The 24,459-nt window shown below is 38.1% G+C and overlaps 2 protein-coding genes across 2 annotated transcripts; both read left to right on the top strand.

The window, feature by feature from the left end:
- The first annotated feature begins 9 nt into the window (after positions 1 to 9).
- Positions 10 to 6,277, top strand: LOC134812927 (integrator complex subunit 3-like). The gene is made up of 15 exons (XM_063820536.1): positions 10 to 135; positions 318 to 388; positions 539 to 672; positions 929 to 994; positions 1,129 to 1,231; positions 1,377 to 1,478; positions 1,626 to 2,789; positions 2,887 to 3,072; positions 3,724 to 3,886; positions 4,053 to 4,259; positions 4,511 to 4,650; positions 4,814 to 4,954; positions 5,125 to 5,268; positions 5,506 to 5,618; positions 5,774 to 6,277. Exons 1-15 carry the CDS (start codon positions 27 to 29, stop codon positions 5,919 to 5,921), a joined length of 2,991 nt encoding a protein of 996 aa, XP_063676606.1. The 5' UTR covers positions 10 to 26; the 3' UTR covers positions 5,922 to 6,277.
- Positions 6,278 to 6,533: 256 nt separating this feature from the next.
- LOC134813160 (GPI transamidase component PIG-T-like) lies at positions 6,534 to 24,428 on the top strand. The gene is made up of 13 exons (XM_063820847.1): positions 6,534 to 6,635; positions 6,849 to 6,980; positions 12,592 to 12,724; positions 13,005 to 13,100; positions 15,258 to 15,426; positions 15,648 to 15,809; positions 15,911 to 15,920; positions 15,956 to 16,101; positions 16,300 to 16,441; positions 16,765 to 16,947; positions 17,100 to 17,198; positions 17,576 to 17,665; positions 24,097 to 24,428. The coding sequence occupies exons 1-13, from the start codon at positions 6,534 to 6,536 to the stop codon at positions 24,334 to 24,336; spliced, it is 1,704 nt and encodes a 567-aa protein (XP_063676917.1). The 3' UTR covers positions 24,337 to 24,428.
- The last annotated feature ends 31 nt before the right edge of the window (positions 24,429 to 24,459 follow it).

The raw sequence follows: 24,459 nt of genomic DNA, 5'->3' as shown, positions 1-24,459 counted from the left end.
CGATATTAATCCTATTTTTAAAGTGAATGGAACCACCCAAATCATGTCTGTTCTCGCTGAACAACCTTGAAACAAACGATGAAATAGATTCAGAGTTCCTCTTAGATAAAGACTTTTTACTTCAGACTTTAACAGGTACTTGTATACTTTTTTATTTTATTTTCACATAATATGTTAGTGTTTCACATGAATCACGATTCCATTTTGTGAATGTAAAAAATTCGATGGCAACATATCTAGAAGGGTGTAATGTTTTAAAGTGACACACTTATAAGCACCAAATTTTCGCTTATTTGATAATGAACCCTACTTGTCAGGTCTATCAGAGAGGGAGGCACTAGACAAGCTCAATGTCCTGACATCCTCTAATCCAGACAGCCACAAACGGGTATTTAGTACTTACACCTTCATACCATTCTCCTTTACTTCAATTTGTGGGGCACTGAATTAACATTCTGAGGAAATACCAGTCTTTATATAATTAACGTCTTATTTTTGCTAATGTACGCGATTCATAACCGAGTATTATCCGCCCCAGGTATGTGTAGCCCTGTTGTACGTGATGTTAACGGACCAGAGTCAGGCGAGTAAGGCGTGGAGGGACCTGACTATTGTGTCACGTGATAACCTGCTGCTCGTTCTGGCTCGACTCAATCAGCTGGTCTCACTCAGGTAATACAATATGTAATGTAATAATAATATAATTCTCAGTAATATAATACAAGATACTCTCGATATTCTACCCGTGTTGTAAAGATTTAATTGGAACTTTTAAAAACTCATTCGTTTGTCTGATTGCGGGAACTACTGTTTTTTGAGACTCTTGTGAACACAGTTGTTTCGAGATACTCAGCATATTATGTTATATTTTTCTCGTAATCCGTATTATACGAAGTTAATGCGTTAAATGATATGGAAAATATTCCAGGTTCGAGAAACTTCTTATGCCGGTAAAGATGCAACTTATCTGGATTTTAGAACAGATTATCACAAGGTAATGTACCAAATTATTATATGTTTTCAAAATTGTCTACAAAAGCAACTTTGCATGTGCTTTTATATTTTATAAAATATATTAATAAAATTTCATTTATTGAAGAAATATCTTTCTGGTATGTTGTTTTTCAGTAATATTCCTGGAGGTGATCAGTTGTTTGTACTCATGATGAGTTGTATTAAAGGTGGCGACACAAGGAGCCCAAACGTCCTGTTCGCTGAGCAGATGATCAAGGTAAAAAATCCAGCCTGGATCTGCAAATGATGACCGTTTTTGCATTTGAATTTGTCTCCTAAGACCTCCAATATATTTTCAAATGTCGTTTTCCAATACAACTGAAGAATTTATTTTCCAAATTTATCTTTATGATTTCCTCCAGATTGTTACGTCCCAGCTGAATTGGGTGGTTGCCAACTCGTTTATCTTAAATCTATCAGTATTCACATTCCTTAGATTGATTATAGATCACACTACCCCTCAGGTAAGATTTTAAATTTCAATTTGACTTTTCCATGGTCTCTAATACATACATTTTGAAATTAAACTGTTATGAATTTCATTAAAGAACGATAAATACATAGCTGTTGTCAAATATGTTCGACCATGAACGTAAAATATTTTCTCCCAGGTTGCACATTTACGCAAAGCAGAAATCTCCCTCTCCATCAAACTAATCAGAGAAAACTTCACGGAATGTATGAAGCTAGGCAGAGACCTTATCAGACTGCTTCAAGGGGTCGCTAAAATACCAGAGTTCATAGACTTGTGGCGAGACATTCTGTACAGTCCTCAGAAACTGAGTCCCAGCTTCACGGGGATCCTTCAAATACTATCAGTTAGAACGTCTCGCCGGTTTCTGGCCTCCAGACTTACTCCCGACATGGAGGCAAGACTCTCTTTTCTAGCTACCCAGGTCAAGTTTGGTCAGCACCAGCGGTACCAGACTTGGTTTGCCAAACGGTACTTCACCGGACCGGAGACTCAGACTTTAGTTTGTGATTGTATCAGATATATCTGTGGGGTAATACATCCTACAAATGAAATGTTAAATTCGAACATTGTCCCACGGTGGGCACTCATCGGCTGGCTGTTAACAACCATAACTTCAAACGTTATGGCAGCTCAGACTAAATTAGCGCTTTTTTATGATTGGTTTTTCTACAACAAAGAATCGGACAGTATCATGAATATCGAGCCTGGTATCCTCGTCATGAACCACGCTCTAAAATCTCATCCAGTAATAGCTGCCACCCTCATGGACTTCATAATCAGAATGACGGACGAGTTCTGTCCAGAGTTACAGAGAGAGGTGTGGTCAGGTATCAACAACAGTTTTAAGGATATCATCGACAAAAAGGTGATAGCAGACTTCGCCTTACTGGTCAGCCACCCTAAGTTGGACGAAGAGCTCCGCCTCTCTTTTCACAGGAAGTTTCCGGGTATGTGTTTAACAGGCCGTGGAGAGGATGTGGGGGCGAAGGAGGATGACGACAGTAAGTTCTCTGATGACGACACAAGGTCTCCCCCTCCCCCACCTCCCCCTCCTCCAGCTGTTAACCTCTCTCTGGACAACAGAGAGAAGATGCTCAATGAGTCAGCCTTTTCCGGGTCCCAGGAAGAGGAGGAAGAGGAGTATGTGCCGGAATTTGTCAAGGAGCCAGTAGAAAATGGCACAGTAGATGACAGAGGTGGTGGAAGTGTAGGGGGTGGAGATTCTGCGTCAGAGTACTCGGAGGATAACGACAGTGGACTGTCTAGTCTTATCGATGACCTCGACCCAAGTATCAAAGAGGTTGGAAGTGTATTTTATGTTTTTGATTTATGCTTTTATTCCTCGGACGCTAAATTTACTTTTTTTAAATGTATTAGTAATTCTAAAAATCATTCAGGAAATCAGAAAGTTTGCCTATGAAGCAGAGAACATAGCACAGAGAACCTCTTTCGGCAACGTGATATCGAGAATAATGGATCATCCAGCCTGGACACGAGCTAAACTGGCTACAGTCGCCAAATGTCTGCACGTCACTTTACAGCCCTATTTTAGTCTTAGTGTTATGGACGATGAAGATGAACAGGTGCATATGAATTTTTCTGGCAGGTTTTTAACGTGAAACCCATTTAAAGTGTGATCCAAAAATTTGAAAACGTGTTTTACTTTACAAAAATTATTTCACGTATTTCAATTAAATGGTTTCTTGAACATATTACACGACACGTCTTGCCTTAAATTAACCCTACATGAAAACCTTACTCTTTATTATAAACTACTTAAGAATAATTTTGTAAAATTCTTTAAATCGTATTTAAACAAGATGTTCATTTAAATTGAAATGTCTGGTATCTTTCTGGGGAAGTAGAGAAACAAATTTTAAACATATTCTGGGGATTGAACTTGCTTTAAGCTACAATTTCTCTAACAAATGCTCTAATAAAATCACTCGCCTTACAAACAAATTACTACTGAAATCTTTGGACGAAACAGATTTTTTGTAATATCAAAGTCAAACGCACTATAATTTTTAAATTAACGATAGTTTAATTTTCAAGATAGATAACCAAATTAAAATATTCTTTCAGTAATAATTAAAATCGAACCAGGAAAACGCTTTAGATTAATGCAGATTGCAGGACATCAATCAACCGAATGTATTCGGAATTAGGTCGAAATAAAATAAAATAAAATATGTTATTGCAAACTCTTGAATGTGACAGTTATTTTCTCACAGGTTCCTCTCCATCATGGAATATTCCAGCTATTATCCATCCTAACTAAAGACAAAAGACCCCGGATTTGGAAGTTCTTATCAGAGTTTTACAACGTGGAACCGAGAGTAGGATACCACCTCCTCTACTATTTGTATAGCCGTGCTCAGCTCGACCTATATCTAGGTAACTTACGAAATAATTAATAAAGATATTTCTTGGTTTAATTTTAAGTTATTATTGGTTTAATTTTAAGTTATAAATGAATCCTTTTCGCGTGCCGCACGAAGAATAGTTGTGCCTAGAACAGGGCATACAAGATGCCACTATTTAATTATGCCCACCACCCCAGAGTTTACGAGTTATACAAGTGCGGGTACCCTGAAAGCCTGTCTAACGGAGGACCTACGCATCTGCCAAGAGGAAGACAGTCCCGCAACTTTCTATAAAATAATCCCCGACCTCTATCAGAAGTTCCCGGCTGTAACCACCGGCAACTCAAGCATTCTCCATCTTATCGTGTCTTGTATTGATTCTCAACAACTTCACACTATTGTTTGTAAGTTAAAAAGATATAAATTCATATTGAACAGTTGAAATGGGGGATGGTTGTCAACCTCACATGTTTTAGCATTTGTTTTAGCATGTTTTAGCATGTTTTAACATGTTTTAGCATGTTTCAGCATTTGTCCGAATATGCCGAACTTTAGGGGATTATTTTTAAGTGTGCGAGTTACTTTGTTTGTAAGTTCTGTTCTTTGGAAAATGAACAATCATAATGTTCACCTGTAAAAACTAATGCTTTGCCAGGTAACGTGATGAGTAAGAAGATGAAGATTTTCAACGTCAGATCAATCAGTTCTCTTCTGCGGGCCACTCTTGAGTGGGAAACGTTTGAACAGTATTGTGTCTGGCAGCTTCTTTCTGCGGAGAGTGTTCCCTCTGAATCCGTTAGTTTTTTAATCATTTGGCTAAAAATTCAGACTAATAGCTTTGAATTATGTACAAATATTGGATTATTGATTTGATGTTTTGATAGTAAGTTAGTGCAATCCTTAACACGTCTCTAACCACGTGTTAATTGTTTAACTTCTGTAACCAGTTGTTGTTCAGGTAATAGATGTGCTGAAAGATATTAAAGATACTCATCATTTTGAGCTCTTTAGTTCGATGTTGATATTCCTTAAATCTGTGAAGCCCACGGAAAAGGTCGTCAAGAAGATTATCTTCTTGCAGAACTTTGAGGATCAACTAGTGAGTTTGTGTATCGTTTATTAATTTTTCATTTGTGTAGTTTAAACTATAAGGCGTAGAAATTTAGAAAAGAAAAGTAACCTGCTCTGACTCTCACAAATCCTTGATACGACAAGACAAACTTAAAAATAACAATTCGTTAATTAGAACTAACAGTACTTTTACCCCAGGTGATACCTATAACAGTTTGGTGGATAGATAAGTACGGTGAAGGAGTAATCAGGATTATTGAGGGTTTTATCGGCTCTGCTGTTTCCAGTATGGACGATAAAAGACTGAATATTCTAGTCCAGTTTGTTGAGACTATCTGCAAGGTTAGTTCTTTTACACTTTGATTTTATGCAGTGAGATTATTCGGTTTGGTTATTCAGCTCTAATGTGTGTTTTTTGTTTGGATTGATTTTCTTCTTTTACTTGTCTGAAGGAAGGATGAAAAACTTGAAACTTTTATTTGGTTCACCTGGTTGCTGGTCAGGCTCTTAACCAACATGAACTAAATAACCATGGTTTGATTTGAAATTAGGATGAATTATTAACCCACATTCCAATAGGCAGTTGATACGAATCACGTGATCTATAACCAAGCTAACTTGTGGAGACAGATCAAGTCAAGTTACAGTTTCATCTCTGCTAGCGTGAAGGAGAACTGCCTCATGGTTCAAAAGTAAGGGGCAGTAACTAAGATTATTTTTGCTAAACAGCAAAAATGTAACATTTTATTTATGCCAGGAAAAAGGCCAATTGAAGCTCGACTGCAGTGTAACTGTTTTATTGATTACCATATAAACTTCCTGATGTTACCCAGTCCCTACTTTGCAGAATGATGAAAGAGGGAAGAAAACAGTCTGGCTCACAAAGAGACTCCGAGTCGGGATCAGATCAGGACTCGGACGAATCGGAGGAGGAACGTCCTAAACTCTCCAAGAGGAAGAGAGATGTTTCAGTACTTGACAGTGATGATGACTAATCGCCTGGGTCCTGGGTGTCATCGTGCCTCTGATCCACTGTATCCTACACACAGCGTTGTGTCCTTATTTGGGCATGATGTGTCTGACGATGTTGTTCACCACACGTGATCTGACTTACACTGTTTGGATCGTGCAGAAAGAATGTACATTACCACGTTTGAAATTATCAGAAAAGGGAAAGGCAGAAAATAACCGACAGTTAACAGTTAACAGTTAACAGTTAACAGTTAACAGTTAACAGTTAACAGTTAACAGTTAACAGTTAACAGTTAACAGCTGAAAGAACAAGTTGCAATAGAATTTTTACAATTTGTTAAGGGAGGTTTACTGATTATTTTAAATTCAGTAATCCTCGTTATTAGGTGCTAATATTGTTAGGTGCACCATAAATTATGTTTCTAGATTATATGATATTAAATTTATTCTTAATAGTCGCTTTCACGAATTTTGATTCACTCAAAGAAAAAAGGTATTTGTTACTTGTCTTTATCACTATCACAGATATTGATTGGTTCTCGTAAACAATAACTTGCAAGACTTGCAGACTAAAACCATAATCGCATCAATTAAATTAATTAAATTAAAATTAATTCCCCATCACATCGTAGGAAATGTTGAGGCTGGCAACAGTTTGCTCTTTCTTTATCTCTGTGGTGATTTGTCTTGAGAGCTATTCTGAGAGCTTGGATATCACCCATTTACCCGGTAACAAGGTTAGTACTACTAAAATATACAATTTATCTTATCATATTCAAGAAGAGGCTGCTTATTGACTCTACACTGTCCTTTCACAGTACTTGGTGCCAACTCAGGCGACATTGCGCTCGAGAATGGAGATTTAGCAACAGCCAACAGACATAGCTTTAGCTTGTGACTGTGTTCAAAAGAAAGTCTATATAACCCGATCAAACGTGAGTTTTTTACAGGTAAACACGGCATTCAGTTTTACCAGCGTATCAGACAGCGTGAACAAGCAACATTTTGATGTGCTCCCTCGACCTCTTGTGTCTATACTCCTCAACTATCAGATAGAAGAGCTCCATCTTACTCTTACTCAGGTGGGTCAACTTCGTAGGGTGGCCCGAATTCACTGCCTACAAGTATGATAATCGTTATCTAAGTTAATTTGTAACCGTTAAAGTTGTGTGGTTTTACTTGTTTTTTCTAGAACTCCCCTAAAGTCTTTGCTATACATTCTATAACACGTACTTCTTCATTACCACGTACTAGACTTTTACCGTCTTAACTTTAGTTTTTCCCATATTTTACGATTATGGCTAGTATTCTAGAGTATTTTTCTGGTTCTCTCTCTAACCAATCTGATGATAAAAGGAGCTTATCTGATGTAAGTGCCAGTAGTTTGCCTTCTGACAAGGATGCCTCAAAACGTCAAAATTTAAACCTTTTGGGCTCTCCTATTAAGACCGAAGAGCAGTCTATGGTAAAGCAAATCGAACAGCTGTTTGTTAATTTTTCTAATTCGACTGTTGCCAGACTTGATGCAATCTCCAATAAAGTATGATTCCCGAATGTTTTGTATTGAGGAGAGAGCGGGGTCCCATCAGCTCGAAATCACAGATTTGCCAGACCGTGTCGTTGCCTTGGAAAACTTAAATGTTGAGCTTGAGGCGAAATTTAGAAACTCTCTCAGGGTCAAACTCAGTAAAAATCGAGTCGGGATGGGTGCCAGTAGGTTCTCCTGGAACCAAAATTGCTTTACTTGGTGATTCTAATTCGGGGGAAAAAATCAAATTCGGACAGGGAAAAGGAATTTAAGGGGCCGCCTTACCTGGATCTGATACCTTTATAGCTACGGTCGAGAATTTACCAGAGACAGAAACATATATATATAATGGTATTTCTGATCTTATTTTAGCAGTAGGCACTAACAACTTAAAGGGTGAGTAAATGCAGTTTTACGACACATGTTTAGTGCTCTGTAATCCAAAAGTTTAATTATGAGCAACAATTTAGTCGAAGTTTGAATTCTCTATCTACTTCCCACACTAGCGCTAAAATAAAAAATTGCTTAATACGTCAAGCGGGCCCGTCTATTAGCATTTAGCAAGCACCCTCATCTCTGTATGTGAACACAGCTATCTTGCTGTGTTTGTGTGTCTGCTACGTTTCTCAAAACTTTTGTTGTTTATGTTTATTTTCTTAGATGAACAAATTTTTATTTAGCTATTACTTACTTCGTATATTGCTAACAATTTTATATTGTATAAAACTAATGATAAAGTGTTGTGGTTGATAATGCTGATTTATACACTTTCTAATTTACACCCCCTTTAAAGCTAGATTCTTCGTGCCATGATTTTTGTCCTGGGGTTTTCCCATCTACCTCCCCTATAATCAACACCAGAATCAGGGGGCACCAATCACCATTGGTTTTGGTAGGTTGCATATTTATTTTTAAAAAAGAACGTCGTTAATGTGTTACTGTGTTATTTGTGTGTAATAGCTCATTAATTAGCCTATTGTAATAACAAAGTGGTTAATTAAAAATAGGGCAATCTGGTTATTGTCAGGATGGTCATGTCAACTATTGTGAGCCTAGAAAAATATTTTGACGTGGCTGGAGATAACTTATATCAAAGTATTAACATTGATATTATTCTTTAGGACGCAATGACTTAGGAATCATCCCGAATTATGTCAGAAGAGCTTGCCATCGGAATAGACCTAGGTACGACCCATTGCTGTATTGGGGTATACAAAGACGGTAAAGTGCACATCATACCCAACGAATTTGGTAACAGGACCACCCCGAGCTATGTTGCCTTCACTGATGATGGAGTCCTCATTGGGGAACCAGCCAAAAGTCAGATATCCAGAAACCCGTCTAACACTGTCTACGACACTAAATACATTATAGGAACTATAGGGCAATTCCACCGTGACGGACACCACGATTATGCCATTTTTTAAAGTTCAAACGAATGTTGTGCTCAGGATGTTGCTTCTATATCAGCTTAAACTATTTATTAGTCCACATTTAACCTTTCTATAGGTTGTGTGAAAATTTCAGACCCCTACCATTATTACTTTCTGAGATAGCACCCCTGTGACGGACGCGACTTAAATATGACACTTTTTGTGGGTGTCTACTCAGAAGGTACCCAAATCTATCTCAAAACGTTATCTATTATCTCTAATTTGGACATGCAGTGATAGAAAAAGGTTTAGGGATTTCTGAGATACCATTTTTTTGGAGAATGCTCAGTTTTTGTTTGCGTGGCGCCATTTTCAAATTGTGACAGACGTGACTGTGACGGACACACGTTTTTTTTTCAATTGCTCCAAATCTTCTATTTGACACTTTTATCTTGTTCAGTGACCTTCATTCTATATTTATGCAAATTTTTAGGCCGCTAGTACTTCCACGAGGTCTGCAATAGCCAAAATCGTCCATTTTGGGCATACGCGAGGGTATCAATCTAGGGGCAGCAATTATTTCTCTACTTGAACAAATTTATAACTCTGGTGAAACATTCATTTCTGTTCAACACATCACACTGTTGAGACCATCTCCCAAAAGTTTCATTACTTTAGTGTTTAAAATGTGGAAGATATTGAATTTTTACTTCAAAAATATGCGACAATAGGGTAAAGTCCATTTTTTGTGCCTTTTACCCCTGAAAAAGGTTAAGGCAAATAAAATGGCAAAACTCAGTAAATTTAATTATTGAATTGTATATGATGTTATTTGATAGTCTAGTCAACATAGTCAAACCTTATTTGACTTCAATTTGTCTTGGTTTTAGTCAAAATAATGGAAATATGGATAATAATGGCTAAAAGCTAGCCGTACGCCCATATATGGGCATATACAAAATTATACATAACTCAGTCATTTTCTGTCCAATTTTCGATTTGACAACATCGTTTTGTTAAGAACGGTCTAAGCTTTAACAAAAATGCATTTAAAGTCTGTTAAAAGATTTTTTGGAGCATTTTCAAAAAAATGTGACGGACGCGACAAGTTGGGACCCCCCTTCCAAAATTTTTTTCTTAAAAGATACAAGCCTGATAATTTCTACGGTACTCCCTTACCTTCAGAAGAGATAGGTTACAGTGGTTTTTTGAATATAAATAGCACTATGTGGCTCTGAAAAAACTTTTTTGCTTAATTTTGTGACAGACGCGACACCATCTTTGTGGAAATTTTTTAGAAAAAGCATTTGAGTAACGGTTTTGAAACTTTGCATGGCTCTCATTCTTATGCCTATGCTTAAGTGTATGGAATTTCATAGAGAAATATTGCTGCATACCCAAACTATGGCCCTTTGAAAATTTGAATGATTTGTTTCATTTCCGAGTAGTGTTCCTTTGAATGAGAAAAATCAAAAGTTAATGCAATATGAAACAAAAAACTTTTGTTGACCTGTAAGGTTAAGAGTCTAATGAACATATTTTAACCAAATTTAGGTGCCTATCTTAACATTTTTCATTTTCACCAAGTGGAACCTTACCGTGGAATTGCCCTATAGCTAAAGATCCGGGTTCTCTGCAGTACATTAAGCGGATGTGGCCCTTTGAACTGATCTCCGGTAAGGACGGCCAGGTTAGGATAAAGGTGGTGAACCGGCGTGTTGAAGAGACGTACTCACCGGAGGACATTTCTGGGATGATCCTGTCGTAATTGAGAGAAGCAGCGGGAGATTACCTTGGGTGTGATGTGAAGAAAGCTGTTATCACGGTTCCTGCCAACTGTGGGGTGATCATGAGGAAGGCTACAACTCAGGCTGCTAATCTGGCTGGTTTGGAGGTGATCCGGATTATAAACGAGCCCACAGCTGCTGCCATGTCTTACGCACACCACCTGGGGGCAGATGTGACGGACGAGAGATTAGTTGTGGTATTCGATTTGGGAGGAGGAACACTTGATGTTTCGTTACTGACTGTAGAGCAGGGAATATGCGAGGTTGTGTCGACTAAAGGGGCTAATGTCGGAGGAGAGGATTTTACCAACAACCTTCTCTTGTATATGGTAAAAGAGTTCAGGAAGAAGGAGAATCTGACTTCCTTAGATCAGCGTGCTATACGGAGGTTGAAGAAAGCCAGTGAAGAAGCAAAGATAGCTCTCTCTTTCCAGTCCCAAGTGAGGGTGGATCTTGAGTCTCTGTTTGACGGAAGAGACTTTTCTATAACGATAACCAGGGAAACGTTTGAGAAGATGACCGCCAGTTTTTTTGCGACTATTATTGATGTTTTGAGTGAAGCAACGCAGAGACTCACAACTTCGCTTAGACAAAAAGAGTTGGCGGAAGTTATTCTAGTTGGAGGATCATCTCGTATTCCAAAGATACAGCATCTGATACTGGAACACTTTGACTTCAAAGTAAGATTGAATAAAAGCATGAATTTTGACGAGGCAGTGGCTTCTGGAGCGGCTATTCAAGCTGCTATTCTTTCTGGGTATCAGGCCGAAGGGATTCTAGGTGATCTTCTTTTGCTAGATGTTTGCCCTATGTCACTTGGTGTGGAAATAAGTGGGGGTGGAATGGCTCGTATAGTAAAGGTGAATCGAACAATTCCGTTAATAGAAAATGAAAAATTCAAGGCGTCCTCGGAAAAGCAATCAGACATGCACATAAAAGTGCTTGAAGGGGAAAGTGATGTTGCATCGGAAAATACCCTTCTTGGACAGTTCCGCTTGGTGAACTTACCTCCGGGAAACATAGTACAAATCAGGTTCGATCTTGATGCCAACGGTTCCTTAGCATTTGTAGCATCCCTTGTGGATGATATAAATAATGAGGCAGACGTTCATGCAGTTGATGGCTGTCGAAATGACCTTGTTGCGTCGATTATGGAAGTCAGAGTTTCGGAACGAATTTCATTTGGATCTGAGGCTGTCAGATCATTTTCATCGGGTGGGGAATCTTCAGAACATAGATCAGAGACTACATTCAGTAGCTACCAGAGTCAAAGCACTACCAGTACCAAGGATAACACTGGGAAGTTCATGAAATTCTTTAATTTCGACGGCAAAAAGAAATGAGCTGATTGATTAACTGATTTAACGAGTTTCTTTCCTGGAGTCGACTCAGTGAGAAACAGAATATTAAAATTCAATAGGAAACGAAATAGGAAATTTTAACAATTTATTGAATTTGTGTCCCCAAACTTGTTCTATTGACTCATTTTCGGTGGGAATTCAAATTTGTTTGTATAGTGACAGTGTGTATATTGTATAGTATAGTGTATACATGTTTTGCGATTGCATGTCATCAGATTGTTTATAAAGTTCTTAATTCTTTGCTTACAGATTCTCAATAATTTAGATTTTTACTTTTAGATTGACGTGAGTTGAGATTTTTAGAATGTTTTCATGAGTATCGTTCAATAATACCAAATTATTATTTTATCATCATTCCAATGTGTAGAATGTGTCTTACTCTTTCTTGTAATATCTTTAAATTTTTAAATTTAAATTTACCACTGGGATATTATCAATCAACAACATTATGTATTATATATCAAATGTGAACGATAAAATTTTCGGAGATGTTACGAAAGAAGAATTTTGTAAAGCACAATATGATGGAATTCTGTAATTATGCTTTGCGCTTGCGTCTCTATGTGTGATATTTGATCAAGATTCCTGACACGATCATAATACGAATGATGAAACTCAGCTTATCTAACAGTTAAATTACCCAGGGACTCTGGAGAGATAATCTGTGGGGCTACTCCCCCCACTCTGCGCCCCCCGGAGGACAGTTCCATGTCTGGTTCGGAGGACAGTTAGCTGACATTGACGAGAGGTGGATCAACGTCCGTAACTCAATATCTGGTGGGTTCCTGATCTCTAGTGTTTCCAGAATCCAGATGACAGTATATACTGACAGTATATACTGACAGTATATTATACTGTCATGTTTTGTTGAAAGTTTTGTGAATAGTTATTGAGGAAATGTCCCTCCGATTCGAGTGTTAAGAATATTTTGTTGGATGCTAAGAAAATCGTCAGATTATTTGAGGACCTCTACTTTATCTCTTACTTAACTTTATCATAGAAGTGGGCTGGCCCCTCCCGGTGAAATTATTCATTATAATATCTACTCTAACACCAGGTATAACCTGCGCCTCCCTCGGTGCACTGTCATCAGAAGATACCATCTCTCCTAAGCTATCTCTCAAACCGGCTGGTCTGACTTCTACCAAGGGAGGTGAGCAATAAGGACAGCGCAGATCTCAGTGACATTTATTTGTTTATTTCAGATACTGAGTATACATTTTACTTAGTAGTAGTATTTTGAACATTATTTATTATTACACATGGTCTCAATTAGAGGTCTCGACTGTCTACTGTCTAGGCATCCGACCTTGGCGAGCTGCAATTATTCTTTGGCCCAGAGTCAGCTGACCCTAGGGACCAAGAGAACAAAAGGTAGAAACGGAGCGTATCTACAAGAGTATAAGCGAATTTTGTATTGTACAAGAGGCAGGGATTTCAAAACAAGAGAAGAAATACGACAGATTAAACCACACTGGGCCGTGTATATTTCACTAGCAAATAACTATTATCAAAATCTTACACCCATAATATTAAAATCCAAAAACTCAACTTAATCGTTAATCAGTACTACTAATGATTTATTATTACTGTTATTTTCTCATCAAACTCTCCATTGATCCTTTCGAAAACTTCACTAAATAAACTCAATTTAGTGACGAAATTTTTCAATTGTCTTAAAATCAAAATAACTTAGCAGTGAATGAAATTTCTCCTCTTTTTAAGTTTAACATTGACGAATTTTTCTTCGGATTCTATCACCACATCGACGAGGTCTAAGTCAGAGCATATTCCATAAAAATGTTCCAACTCTTTAAAATCTACGTTTTCTTTGCTCAGTGCCGGTACATACTTTCTGGCCTTTTTCAGAATTTCCATTTGATGCATCTTTTTGTCCCCTGAGGTTTTAACGAGCTTTTTCGACAAAATCAGGCATATCTCCCGATCATTCTCGTTTGCTACACCAGGCATCGGATGAAGATTTGTATCTTTGGTAAGTCTTGCGTAAAATTCAATGTTTTCAGCTTTAAAAATGACTTTTGGACTGCCCTTTTCCGTCAAATCAGCAAAAGGAATTTTGTCCATTTTGTTGAAATCACCAAACTGTTGGTTTACTAATTGTTTGCAAATACTTGTCTCGATTTGTTTGGTGATGATTCCCTTCATAAGGCTAGCAACAGCTGAATATAGCCCATTATGTAAGTCTAGATCAAAAGAGTGGAAAGTAACACTGCACGCTTTGCTTGCGACGGTCAGTTGACTCTCCGCGGAATAATCTGTCCCTGCAGTCACTTCGAGCATCATCGACATCTTCATGGTGACCTTTCCGTTGACCCAGAAAAACAAGGCCTTAACTCCATAGCCTCCCTCCACAACACTTGAGGTAATTTCCTGACTCAGTTTCAGTCCGACCCCTGGGACAATTTGCACAGCTGGACGCTCCAATGTCAGTTCGGAGAGGCGCATGTCCGTTATCTTGTAACTGCTGGACGAGACGTCAGGGAATGTTATTGCTCCCGTGTCAATCATCTTTTCCTCAAATTCACCCATCCCCTTGTGCAGCAAATCTTCAAGCTTTTTGATACCATTTTGGTTGATAATTATTTTAAACGATGGTGGAACCACCTCCTGTTGGCAATCCGTCTTGATAAAATTTAAACTAGCGAGCGTTAAAAAAACAAACACCAACGGCAACATCTTGAGGAATCTAGACAATACTGCATCGTATCGTCAGGAGTTTGAATAACAGTATGTTATAATTATAATTGTAACGTTGATAACAAAGTGAACCTTGAGACTTTATGTGTAATTTCTCTCAAACAAAGCATTTTTGTTGATGAGCGTAGAGTGATATTATATGTACACCACATTAAACGACGGTTAGAGAAACGTTAAACCCCGAGATGATACATTTGCGTGTTTATTGTCTGTCGAGCAATGATTAATTTATAATAGATTAAAAATTAAAAAACGTGTGAACATCTCCACCTTGTACAAAATCTCAAATTAGTTGATACACATAAATGCAGCTTTTCATGTGAAATTTTGAATAATAATAACCTAAGTAGAACACTACAAATTAACCACCTTAACTGCAAATTTACCACCTTCACTACAAATTATCTATTTTTAACACCTTCCCCAACTAAGGAGTAAGGGCAAGTTTATATTGATAGAGATAATGTATTTAATGTATGTTCACTGACTAGTAACTACTTTACACACTATACGGATGGCATGTACTTGTTCGGTGAAGGATCAATTAAAATAAAAAACAAACTATAAATTTCCCAACCTCCACCCCCTCCAGATAACCGTTACATGAGGTACGGTGTGTCCCCGTTTGAGGTGGTATGTACGGAGAACCTGACCCCCTGGCTCAAACTCCTACCTTGTGGTAGCTCTGCTGGTCTGGCATCTCTACTGGACGCCAGCAAGCTCTACGATACTACTTATCACTCGCTAGCAATCCATGTTCGGTACGATATAAGAGATGCGTCCAGTATAGACATAATATGTTGTTGGTCGATACTTGGGATACTTATAAGTCTTGTCGAGATCATCAAAAAAGCGTTTATTAAAGTTAATATAATTATATCATTGTTCTGCATGCTGTGATTCATTGGAACTGTCAAAAGTATATCTCAGTCGTCATATTACAATCACGACACAATTCACCCTAACTAGCCACGTTCCTCAGACGAGTGAACTGTGAGGGATGTTCGAGTCCTGGGTGGGAGATAAAGTTGACCCTGTCTTTGGTATTCTCTCCTGTCAGCTGTCAGGGAGGAAGGATTGGAGTTTCAGGACCATGCTGGGGAGAACTCTTGTTAAGTCATGTCCAGTCTCTTACGAAACTAAGGTTTGATATTTGATTCAAGAATGGATATACACCCTATACGATACATTTTTTGAATTTTGAACAGCTTTTTTTAGAGAATAAGACTAGGCGACTTTCTGAAGAATTAACAACGTCCACATATTTTATGATTATTATTCATTCTTCAGGTCAATATAAAATCGTTGGAGCCAATTGATGCTCTAGAAATAACACCCCCTGAATACACGACAGTATCGGACAATGAGATATCATTTGACGCACACAACATCACCACTGTCAAGATCCTTAATGTCTATCTTCGTTTTAAAAACAAGTCAGTATTCTATTGCTGTTATTATGGCTTTAAAGATCTTTGATTCACATATTAACGACTTACGTTATTGAAATCATAAATTCTACCAGAATAAGACAATCCATTTCAAGTACTAGATTGTGAGACGTATTCCTTCACGTAAAACACAGTATGGTATTCCTGAGCTTAATTCATTGAAAGTAACCAAGTCTCCCTCAGAGAAATATCCACTGGTCTGGAGGAGAATCCGGCCCTCCTGGCCCACACCTACATATCACGTGTCAGCAGCAGCAGCTCCGGACATCTTGTTTCTGTTTTTACCAACTCTAAAGATCACGACATAAAGATTCTGTACCTTCAGGTACTATAAGGGGGGGGGGGTGTGGAGGCCAGGGGGTGGGGGTGACATGTCCACTAATGTCGCATTATCTCATAGTATCCAAAAAGGACAAGGACGGGCAGTAGCGGGCATCAGTTAATATGAATCGGACAGGAAATTTGTTGAAATGAACAGCTGAGTTATTTTTAGAGCAGATTAGATGTACAATATGATTGTATGAGTTTAGTTCGTCTAAATTCGCTTTCATAGCTCAACAATTCCGCTGAAACGTGCACTAATCAATACTGCCGGAAGGTTTAAAATTGTTCACCATCCTGTGAAAATCAATTAATCAACTCCCTCAGTCCATTCCATGGTATCTACGAGCGTACGTCCACACAATGAAATTGGAACAAATTCTACCTGCCAGCAAGCAGCTGAGTTTTGAGGATTTGTCATTGACTCTAGCCAAGGACAGGAGTCACCCTTATACTTTTGAGACGATATTAACAGTGCCAGCTGGATCAACTACTAAATTTAGTATTCAGGTAAATCATCGGGTTTTAAAAAAAAGAGTTCAAAATAATTTTCTTTTTTGATGATTAAGAGACTTATGATGATCGATATATAAGTATTAAAGTGAAAAACACCACATAACATGAAATGTCAATATTAGAATTTAAGAATAATATTATTTCAGTTTGACCCGTTGATGTTGCGTTGGAATGAATACCCACCAGATGCACATCATGGCAGAAGTATTCCCAGTGGAATCATAACCTTTAAAAATGATGGACAGGTATTATTTTTGATAAGTTTATTAAATTACAAAGTGAAAAATAAATATTGAAGTCGAAACTCTGTGTCTCTATTTTGAGAGTGTAGTGTTGACTATCAAATTGAGGATAGAATAATACAGTTTCAGTGTACTGCCTATTTCATTAGCTTAACAGTATACTCCTGTAGTTGTTGATTTTATGAGTATGCTGGTATGCACCAAAGGTGTCACCGTAAAGACCTTTTATAATAATATCTAAGAAAGAGGTAATATAAAACTAAAATGGGGCTGATTTGTTACCCTAACTGAAATTGAAAAGTAACTGAAAAATAACTCAAAAGTAACTATAAAGTAACCTAAAAGTAACTGAAAATTATCTGAAATGTAACTAATTTCAGGTGGTTCGTTTATACACGGAGTCTCCGCTAGTTTACCTGCCTACCCCTGATTTCAGCATGCCCTTCAACGTCCTCTGTCTCGTTAGCACCGTAAGTTATTGTTGAACTGTACACTTTTGGAATGTTGAACTGCGTTTTTTACTGTTGAATACTGAATGCTGGTAACGTGATTGAACCTAATTTAACTGCTGAATGCTGGTTACGTAATTGTTAGAAATGTCACTTCTGATTTACTGCTAGTAAATGCTGAATTATGGATTACGTGATTGTTACTTGTCACTTTTGATATAACTGCCGAATGCTGGCCTGGGGCCCGTGGTAAATAGTGATTGTAAAATGCCACCTCCTTTATTGAATCTGGCAGTGGCACTACAAAATTTCTATATTTTATTACATCAGCTGGGTAATTCGAACTGTCCCAAAATGACATTATACTCATACCTAACTAGGCTATGTCAATAGTTAGAATTATGTCATGTTCATTAAAGTGAGCAGATATGACGGGCACGTGTCACATTGCCTATTTGCCTTAGTTAGATGATCAGGTAGTTAACGTGACGATTAATTAACAATGTTAGGTTTAAATATCTCGGCTGGTTGCTGTGAATCTTGAAAATAGCTTGTCCCTCCCTCTCTTGTGTCGTAATATAAGCTTGCATTTATGAGCATTATTAAAATGATTACTGCATCTGACTAATATAGAATCGTCGTAATTTCTAAGAATTAAAGGCATTATTTGTGACAATTTTAACAAAAACGCTGTCCGAAAACCTAACGGTTAGGCGGGCGGCTGTGATTTGATTTTTTGTATCTCGATAAGAGCTCGTCCTCCCCTTCCTTGTATTAGGTACGTCGTGACCCCCATTGTCGTTTCACTAAGTGGCCACGATACAGCCGCGCACTCGTGCGCGGCAGGTCTCAACGTATGACAACGCCTTCCTCGTGCCGTAATATATACAAGAATTATGATTGCCGCATCTGTCGCATATATCATAACTATCGTTATATTATCACTAAGAATTAGAGCTATTATTTTTGTCTAGGAAAGTAACTGCCTGGGAACCTAACTTCGTGACCCTCAACTGCTTCCTCCATTTGTAGGATCAGTCGGTACATATGATCATTCACTTTGAGGCGTTGCTTGCAAAGTGATACTCTCTGACTACTGACTATGATAAACCATGTTATTATTTTATATACGTATATATACATTAAACATTAACACGTGTCATATTGTGGGGTATATTTAGTTTCCGGAGGAGGGTAAACAAGGTGCCACCCTTACTCCTGCACCTCATGCAGGATATAATATCCACCTAGATACAGTGCAAATGTGCAAATATCAGGGGGTCGTCACGTATATAAGTAAGTAAGTATATCTAGTGGGCACTTAATCTCTATACTGGACTGTAATAACGCAAATCACCGCGACAGTCGACACTAAGAATGGAATTGGATCTAATGTTAATGCACGTACTAGGTATTACTAGTACTACTATTATTATTTATAGTAGATCTTATGCATACTATCTTCTCCGTCGACGTATAAAACCTTGTCAGTTATTTGACGTACCATCGACTGAAGTTTTGATTCGTGACGCTATCAGTGTCTCAAACGGCATTTAGGTGCCAATGATGCATTAATCTGTGCCGAATACTCGGTTACGTCTAGCTTTATAGGTCAGCAACAAATTCTCAAGAATGCGATTCCAAGTTGCTTGCATATTATGTGGTCCTGCAACATTTGCCGTAATTCATTTTAAAGATTCCATGTTGCCGTCGGACGACTCTTGAGAGGGAGGAGTATAATTTGGTAGGAAAATGAAAACCTCCACTTTACTGAGCGGACAATATAAGTGCTTGTCTCTCCTACCAAATCTTAATATCTGTATTATTTCTTGCCTTGTTACAGTCAAGGAGCTCAGACCAAAATATTAAATATCTAATATAAATCATATATAATATAATTCATGCTATAAACTGGTGGCTACCAGTTAGGATTACATTAATCACAGTGCTGGCAAGCACGACCGTTGCATTTATTGTGGGTATACTATGTTCCCCATTTACTATTACACCCCCTTTACTATTATGCCCCCTTTACTATTATACCCCCTTTACTATTATACCCCCTTTGGTACACGTTACAAGCCTCTTTTGTGCACGCAAAGCGTGCACTCCGGCCGGAGGCGGCGGCCGAAGGCCGCTGCCTCCGGCAGGAGTTTTCCAGGCATTAAGACTCATCGGAAGTCGTTCAGCAGATTTATTTTTAGTTCAAAACATTCTAATTTGATGTCAAAGATGACAGGAATAAAAAATAGTTATGTTGAGATTTTTAAGAAATTTGCATAAAATACTCGCCAGCACTGTTATACGAAATTCGGTAAAAAACCCAAAATCGCCATATTCAGGTGCCTTAAAAACCATGTTAAAATTGAGTTAGAGATCTGAAATTTTGCAGGCCGTCTAGACGTTGACCAAATCGACTGCAAACAAAGTTTCAGGTTTCAGGAGCATCGGGAAATGGGTTTTCTAGAACCCTTGTTTTACGATAGATTGTCGTGATACATACATATATTTAGGGATAGACGCTTTGCCAGTCAATTGTAGCCTGTATTTAAGTGTCCATAGATTCAAAAGTATAAAAGATAAAGCCATTTCCGACAACAGGTCTTGCAAATAATTGTTTACACTTTAGTTTACATTGTATAAACAAATTATTTGACGTCATGAACACCCCTTGATGACGTCATCAAGTTAACCGTTTTTAAAACTTGATTTTTGACAAAGTAATAACTTTTAAAATTAATTTTAAACCATTAAGGAGTAATTTTATTCAAAATCTGAGGAAATTTTCATCTTAGATAATTGTTCAAGCATTCTGAAAATCTACCGGAAAGTTTTTTAGCTTGCTCCTTCATAAAGATATTCGTCATTGAAGTTTGTGCTTTTTTGAAGAATTATTTTATAAAAACGTCAATTTTGCGATTTAGTATTCTCTGGTGTTGGGCCATGCCTTGGGTTGTGGAGCTTAGTTCTGCTTCCTATAGGTATACATTGTGCATTAGGCTAGTTTTAAAGTTGAAAATCGAAAAGTTGCACACGTGGGGACACGCCCAAATTGATAGAAAATTTCTAAAATCACTGAAAATTTCTGTTTTCGTCATTTTCTGTCAACTTTAGAGTGCCGTTGTGATTACAGTTCTTCTTGGAATACTTTGAAACTTTGCATGCTTATCAAGCTATATATAAAACAATTACATGCAAAATTGTACGGCGATTCAATATTGGATGCGCACGCAACGTCCACTCAAAGTTTGCACGTGCGAAAGGTGAGAATTTTGCTCATTCGTGATTTCCAACAACAAACAAATTCTGCTTTGCCACAACAGTTTAATGTCATTATATATGAATTTAATGCCAACTTAAATGAGTATTTAGTGGCATATTCAGTCAGTGATCGACCGATATGTTTACCTAAACACAAGGAAATGTTTTTAAAGGAAAAATTTCGAAATCGTTGAAACTTCCTCCTTATTAATGAAGATATCAGTTTATATTTCGACTTTATAAAGTACCCTGACATTATAATCAAAAAGAGATGATATTTTACCAAAACCCATAATCATGGGTAGAGTGGACCGCTGCCAGTGTCTCTCTTTCTCAAACGGTAATCGTACTGTAGTGCGACACGTACTCTAGTGCGACACGTACTCTAGTGCGAAGTCCGACAAAAACACCCTCTGTCGCACTACAGTACGTGTCGCACTACGATCCAGGTAGCGTACTCTAGTGCGACAAAATATCCTGACTTATTTCCAAGTTCAGGTCACATCCTATCCTTCTTATGGACCATTAAGTGATTCGTCGGGTCGGTTCACGTCACTTATTTCGAAGTGATCTTGCGAATACGATTCGTCGGTTCACATCACGTGTTTCGAAGTTATCCACTGATCATAATTCCTTCGGGTCAGTTCAAGCCACGTATGCAGTGTGTGATCCACTGGGTAACTCTTAAGCAGCATATGATCCTCATTCCTATCACACGCATCGTATGTATATCTCCGATTGGGATAACAAGTTCATATGCTTGGGCCATAAATAAGGTCACGATGATTCTACCAAAGCATCGAACAACATCAACATGTCTTCTTCAATCACCTTCATTCCTGGACGCACTACTGGTTCAAGAAACGTTATCCAGGACGGATACCGCTACTGCCTGGATAAGAATCGCGACGACAAGACCTACTGGCGATGCACTGAGAAGACCTGCTCCGGACGTCTCAGTCTGACGAACAACACTACTGTGACCTGGACGCAGCTGAAAGCAACCCTTCTTTCGGAGATGGATTCCTTTGCTGCCTAGTGACTACTACGAACGTACCTGGGTCGGAACACAAACCTCCTCTCCCCCTTGATGGGCTGCACCAACCCTACTATCTGGCGATTTATCGACGTCCTGAAGAAGGATCAGGATCTAACCCAATGGAAGATCAACCAGAAGAATGAAGATGCTCAGACAACTACCTCCTCGCCGACTGAAGAAGTGGACTGATTACGACCGTCGCTTGAACGCTGTGATTGATAGCTACGATGATTATGACAGAATGGATAATTAGTTGAAGTGTGTTGGAATAATGATTTGAATATTGTGATTGCAATCTTTGATCTTATATTTAATCCCATTACTCATACACGACTACACTCTCGTCATTAAAAATGGAAAGTAAAATTTTTATTGATTGTGTAAAGTGTTTTGTCGCACTTTAGTTCGTGTCGCACTACAGTCCAGGTAGCGCACTGTAGTGCGACAGTGTCGGCCTTGAAAATTCTCTGTCGCACTAGGGTACGTGGGCTGACGGACAACTAGGAACCTGTCAATTTTACCTAGTTAACTAATTAACATGCAAGCTTTGGAAATCCAATCAGCTCCGACAACTAGGAACCAATCATTACATATCCCCGACAACACCTCAACTCTCGTGGAGGTGCAGGTCTCGTATCACTCCCATTGCATGCTCGGCTCACATCCTTGGATACGAGAACCAGCCCCTTTTGGACCTGGCTCACGTCCGTTATGTGAACACATGCCGAGAGCTCAAACACTTCTTAAAATACTTTATAATACACAACTACTTACTAAACTGTCATGTGAACCCTACCCAGGTTCTTGGATGTCCAGCTGTTAGGATGGTTATAATATGGATCACATCACACATGATACGTCACTGATTGGGCCATGTGATGTGATACCTGTGGGAGGCCGGAATGAGAGGTTCCTAGTTGTCGGTCACCGGGTACGTGTCGCACTACGATCCAGGTAGCGTACTCTACTGCGACAGTGTCGATCTTGGAGGTTTCGCACTAGGGTACGTGTCGCACTAGAGTACGTGTCGCACTACAGTACGTGAACCTCTCAAACAAAAGGAAATGATATTAATTTGATTGACTGTTCTCAAATGCAAAATGATACCGAGAATGAAATCGGTCGCTCGCTTTTCCCATTCATTTACAATTGTAATAGATTAAGAAGAACTACCCAAAGGCAGCTGTACTCGGCAATCAGCAATGTAGATTCAATAAACTTCAGCTTGTTCAATAAGTAATAACTACCACCCTTGTCCCTTACCCCGAAATACTAGGTATCGACCCGAACGCAACCCAAAGAGATTTTTACAGCATCTGATTGACGTAATCAATCGAAACTTATTTATACAATTCGTAAGCCGTGAATGAATGGGAAAAGCGAGCGACCGATTTCATTCTCGGTATCATTTTGCATTTGAGAACGGTCAATCAAATTAATATCATTTCCTTTTGTTTGAGAAAGAGAGACACTGGCAGCGGTCCACTCTACCCATGATTATGGGTTTTGGTAAAATATTATCTTCGAATCGTGAAATTAGAATTATGCCACCTGGTTTCTCAGACAAATTGTAATTCAGAGCAACGTGAACATTTGATCAGTTCACAAGAACCAATGAACACTGTATAATTACTCCCGATCTTCCTGATTACAGCATCTTTTTCAAACAATTTACTAATAATTATTATAAATTGATTGAGGATATTACAAATAAAAACGGTTACGTCAAACAAATGTCACAAACAAAGCATGATTCCTTCAGTAACAATGCCTTCAGACGACCCCTCCCGTCAACTACCTATTACACGTGTTGTCTCTCGCTGGTTATTGCATTATGTTAAGTGAATGATGTAACTAGTTACCTAGTTAATAGTGATACTGATAGAGTATTAACTTAATACTCTATCAGTATCACTGCTACTTTCCCTCATTTCTTATCTGTTAATATTTGTATGCTTCATGTGCATATTATGTGATTACATGTTGGGTTTTTAAATCTTTAATAATTCAATGTTAGTTTAAAATCGATCCAAAAAGCAAAAGCATGCTGTTTTTTAGCTTTATTTTTGACTACTGAGCGAAGCCCTATCTAAAAGGTTAAGCACATTTCCCAAAAACGGCTTGTATAAAAGTTAGCTAAACTGTATCGCAGGTCATTGCAATCGTATACGGTTCGATCTTTAGTCTGACTACGAAAGATCTGGTGTGTATAAAGGAAACAGAGGTTAAGAAGGGACTGCTTCTCCAGTTGGTAACCGGTATTAGGGGTTTATTTAAAAAAGAAGGATCTTTTAAGGAGACAAGCGAAACAGAACCAGAAGTTAACAAAGTTTCAGAAGAGAAAGATTCTAATAGTATAGAGGACTGTAGTAAAATTGAGGACGAGAAATAATTTCAATATGTACATTTTAGTTTATATTAATGTGATTGATATTAATTTTGGCTCTATTTTTCATATTCAAAAGGTCAAGTCATGTTTGGAGAGTTTATTCTAGTCATTTTATTCTAGGATCAG

Source organism: Bolinopsis microptera, chromosome 3 (assembly GCF_026151205.1).
Source record: "Bolinopsis microptera isolate Bmic1 chromosome 3, MBARI_Bmic_1.0, whole genome shotgun sequence".
In the NCBI taxonomy this organism is placed as follows: domain Eukaryota; kingdom Metazoa; phylum Ctenophora; class Tentaculata; order Lobata; family Bolinopsidae; genus Bolinopsis; species Bolinopsis microptera.
Note: the sequence above shows the minus strand (reverse complement) of the source record. Positions and strands in the feature narration are given on the sequence as shown.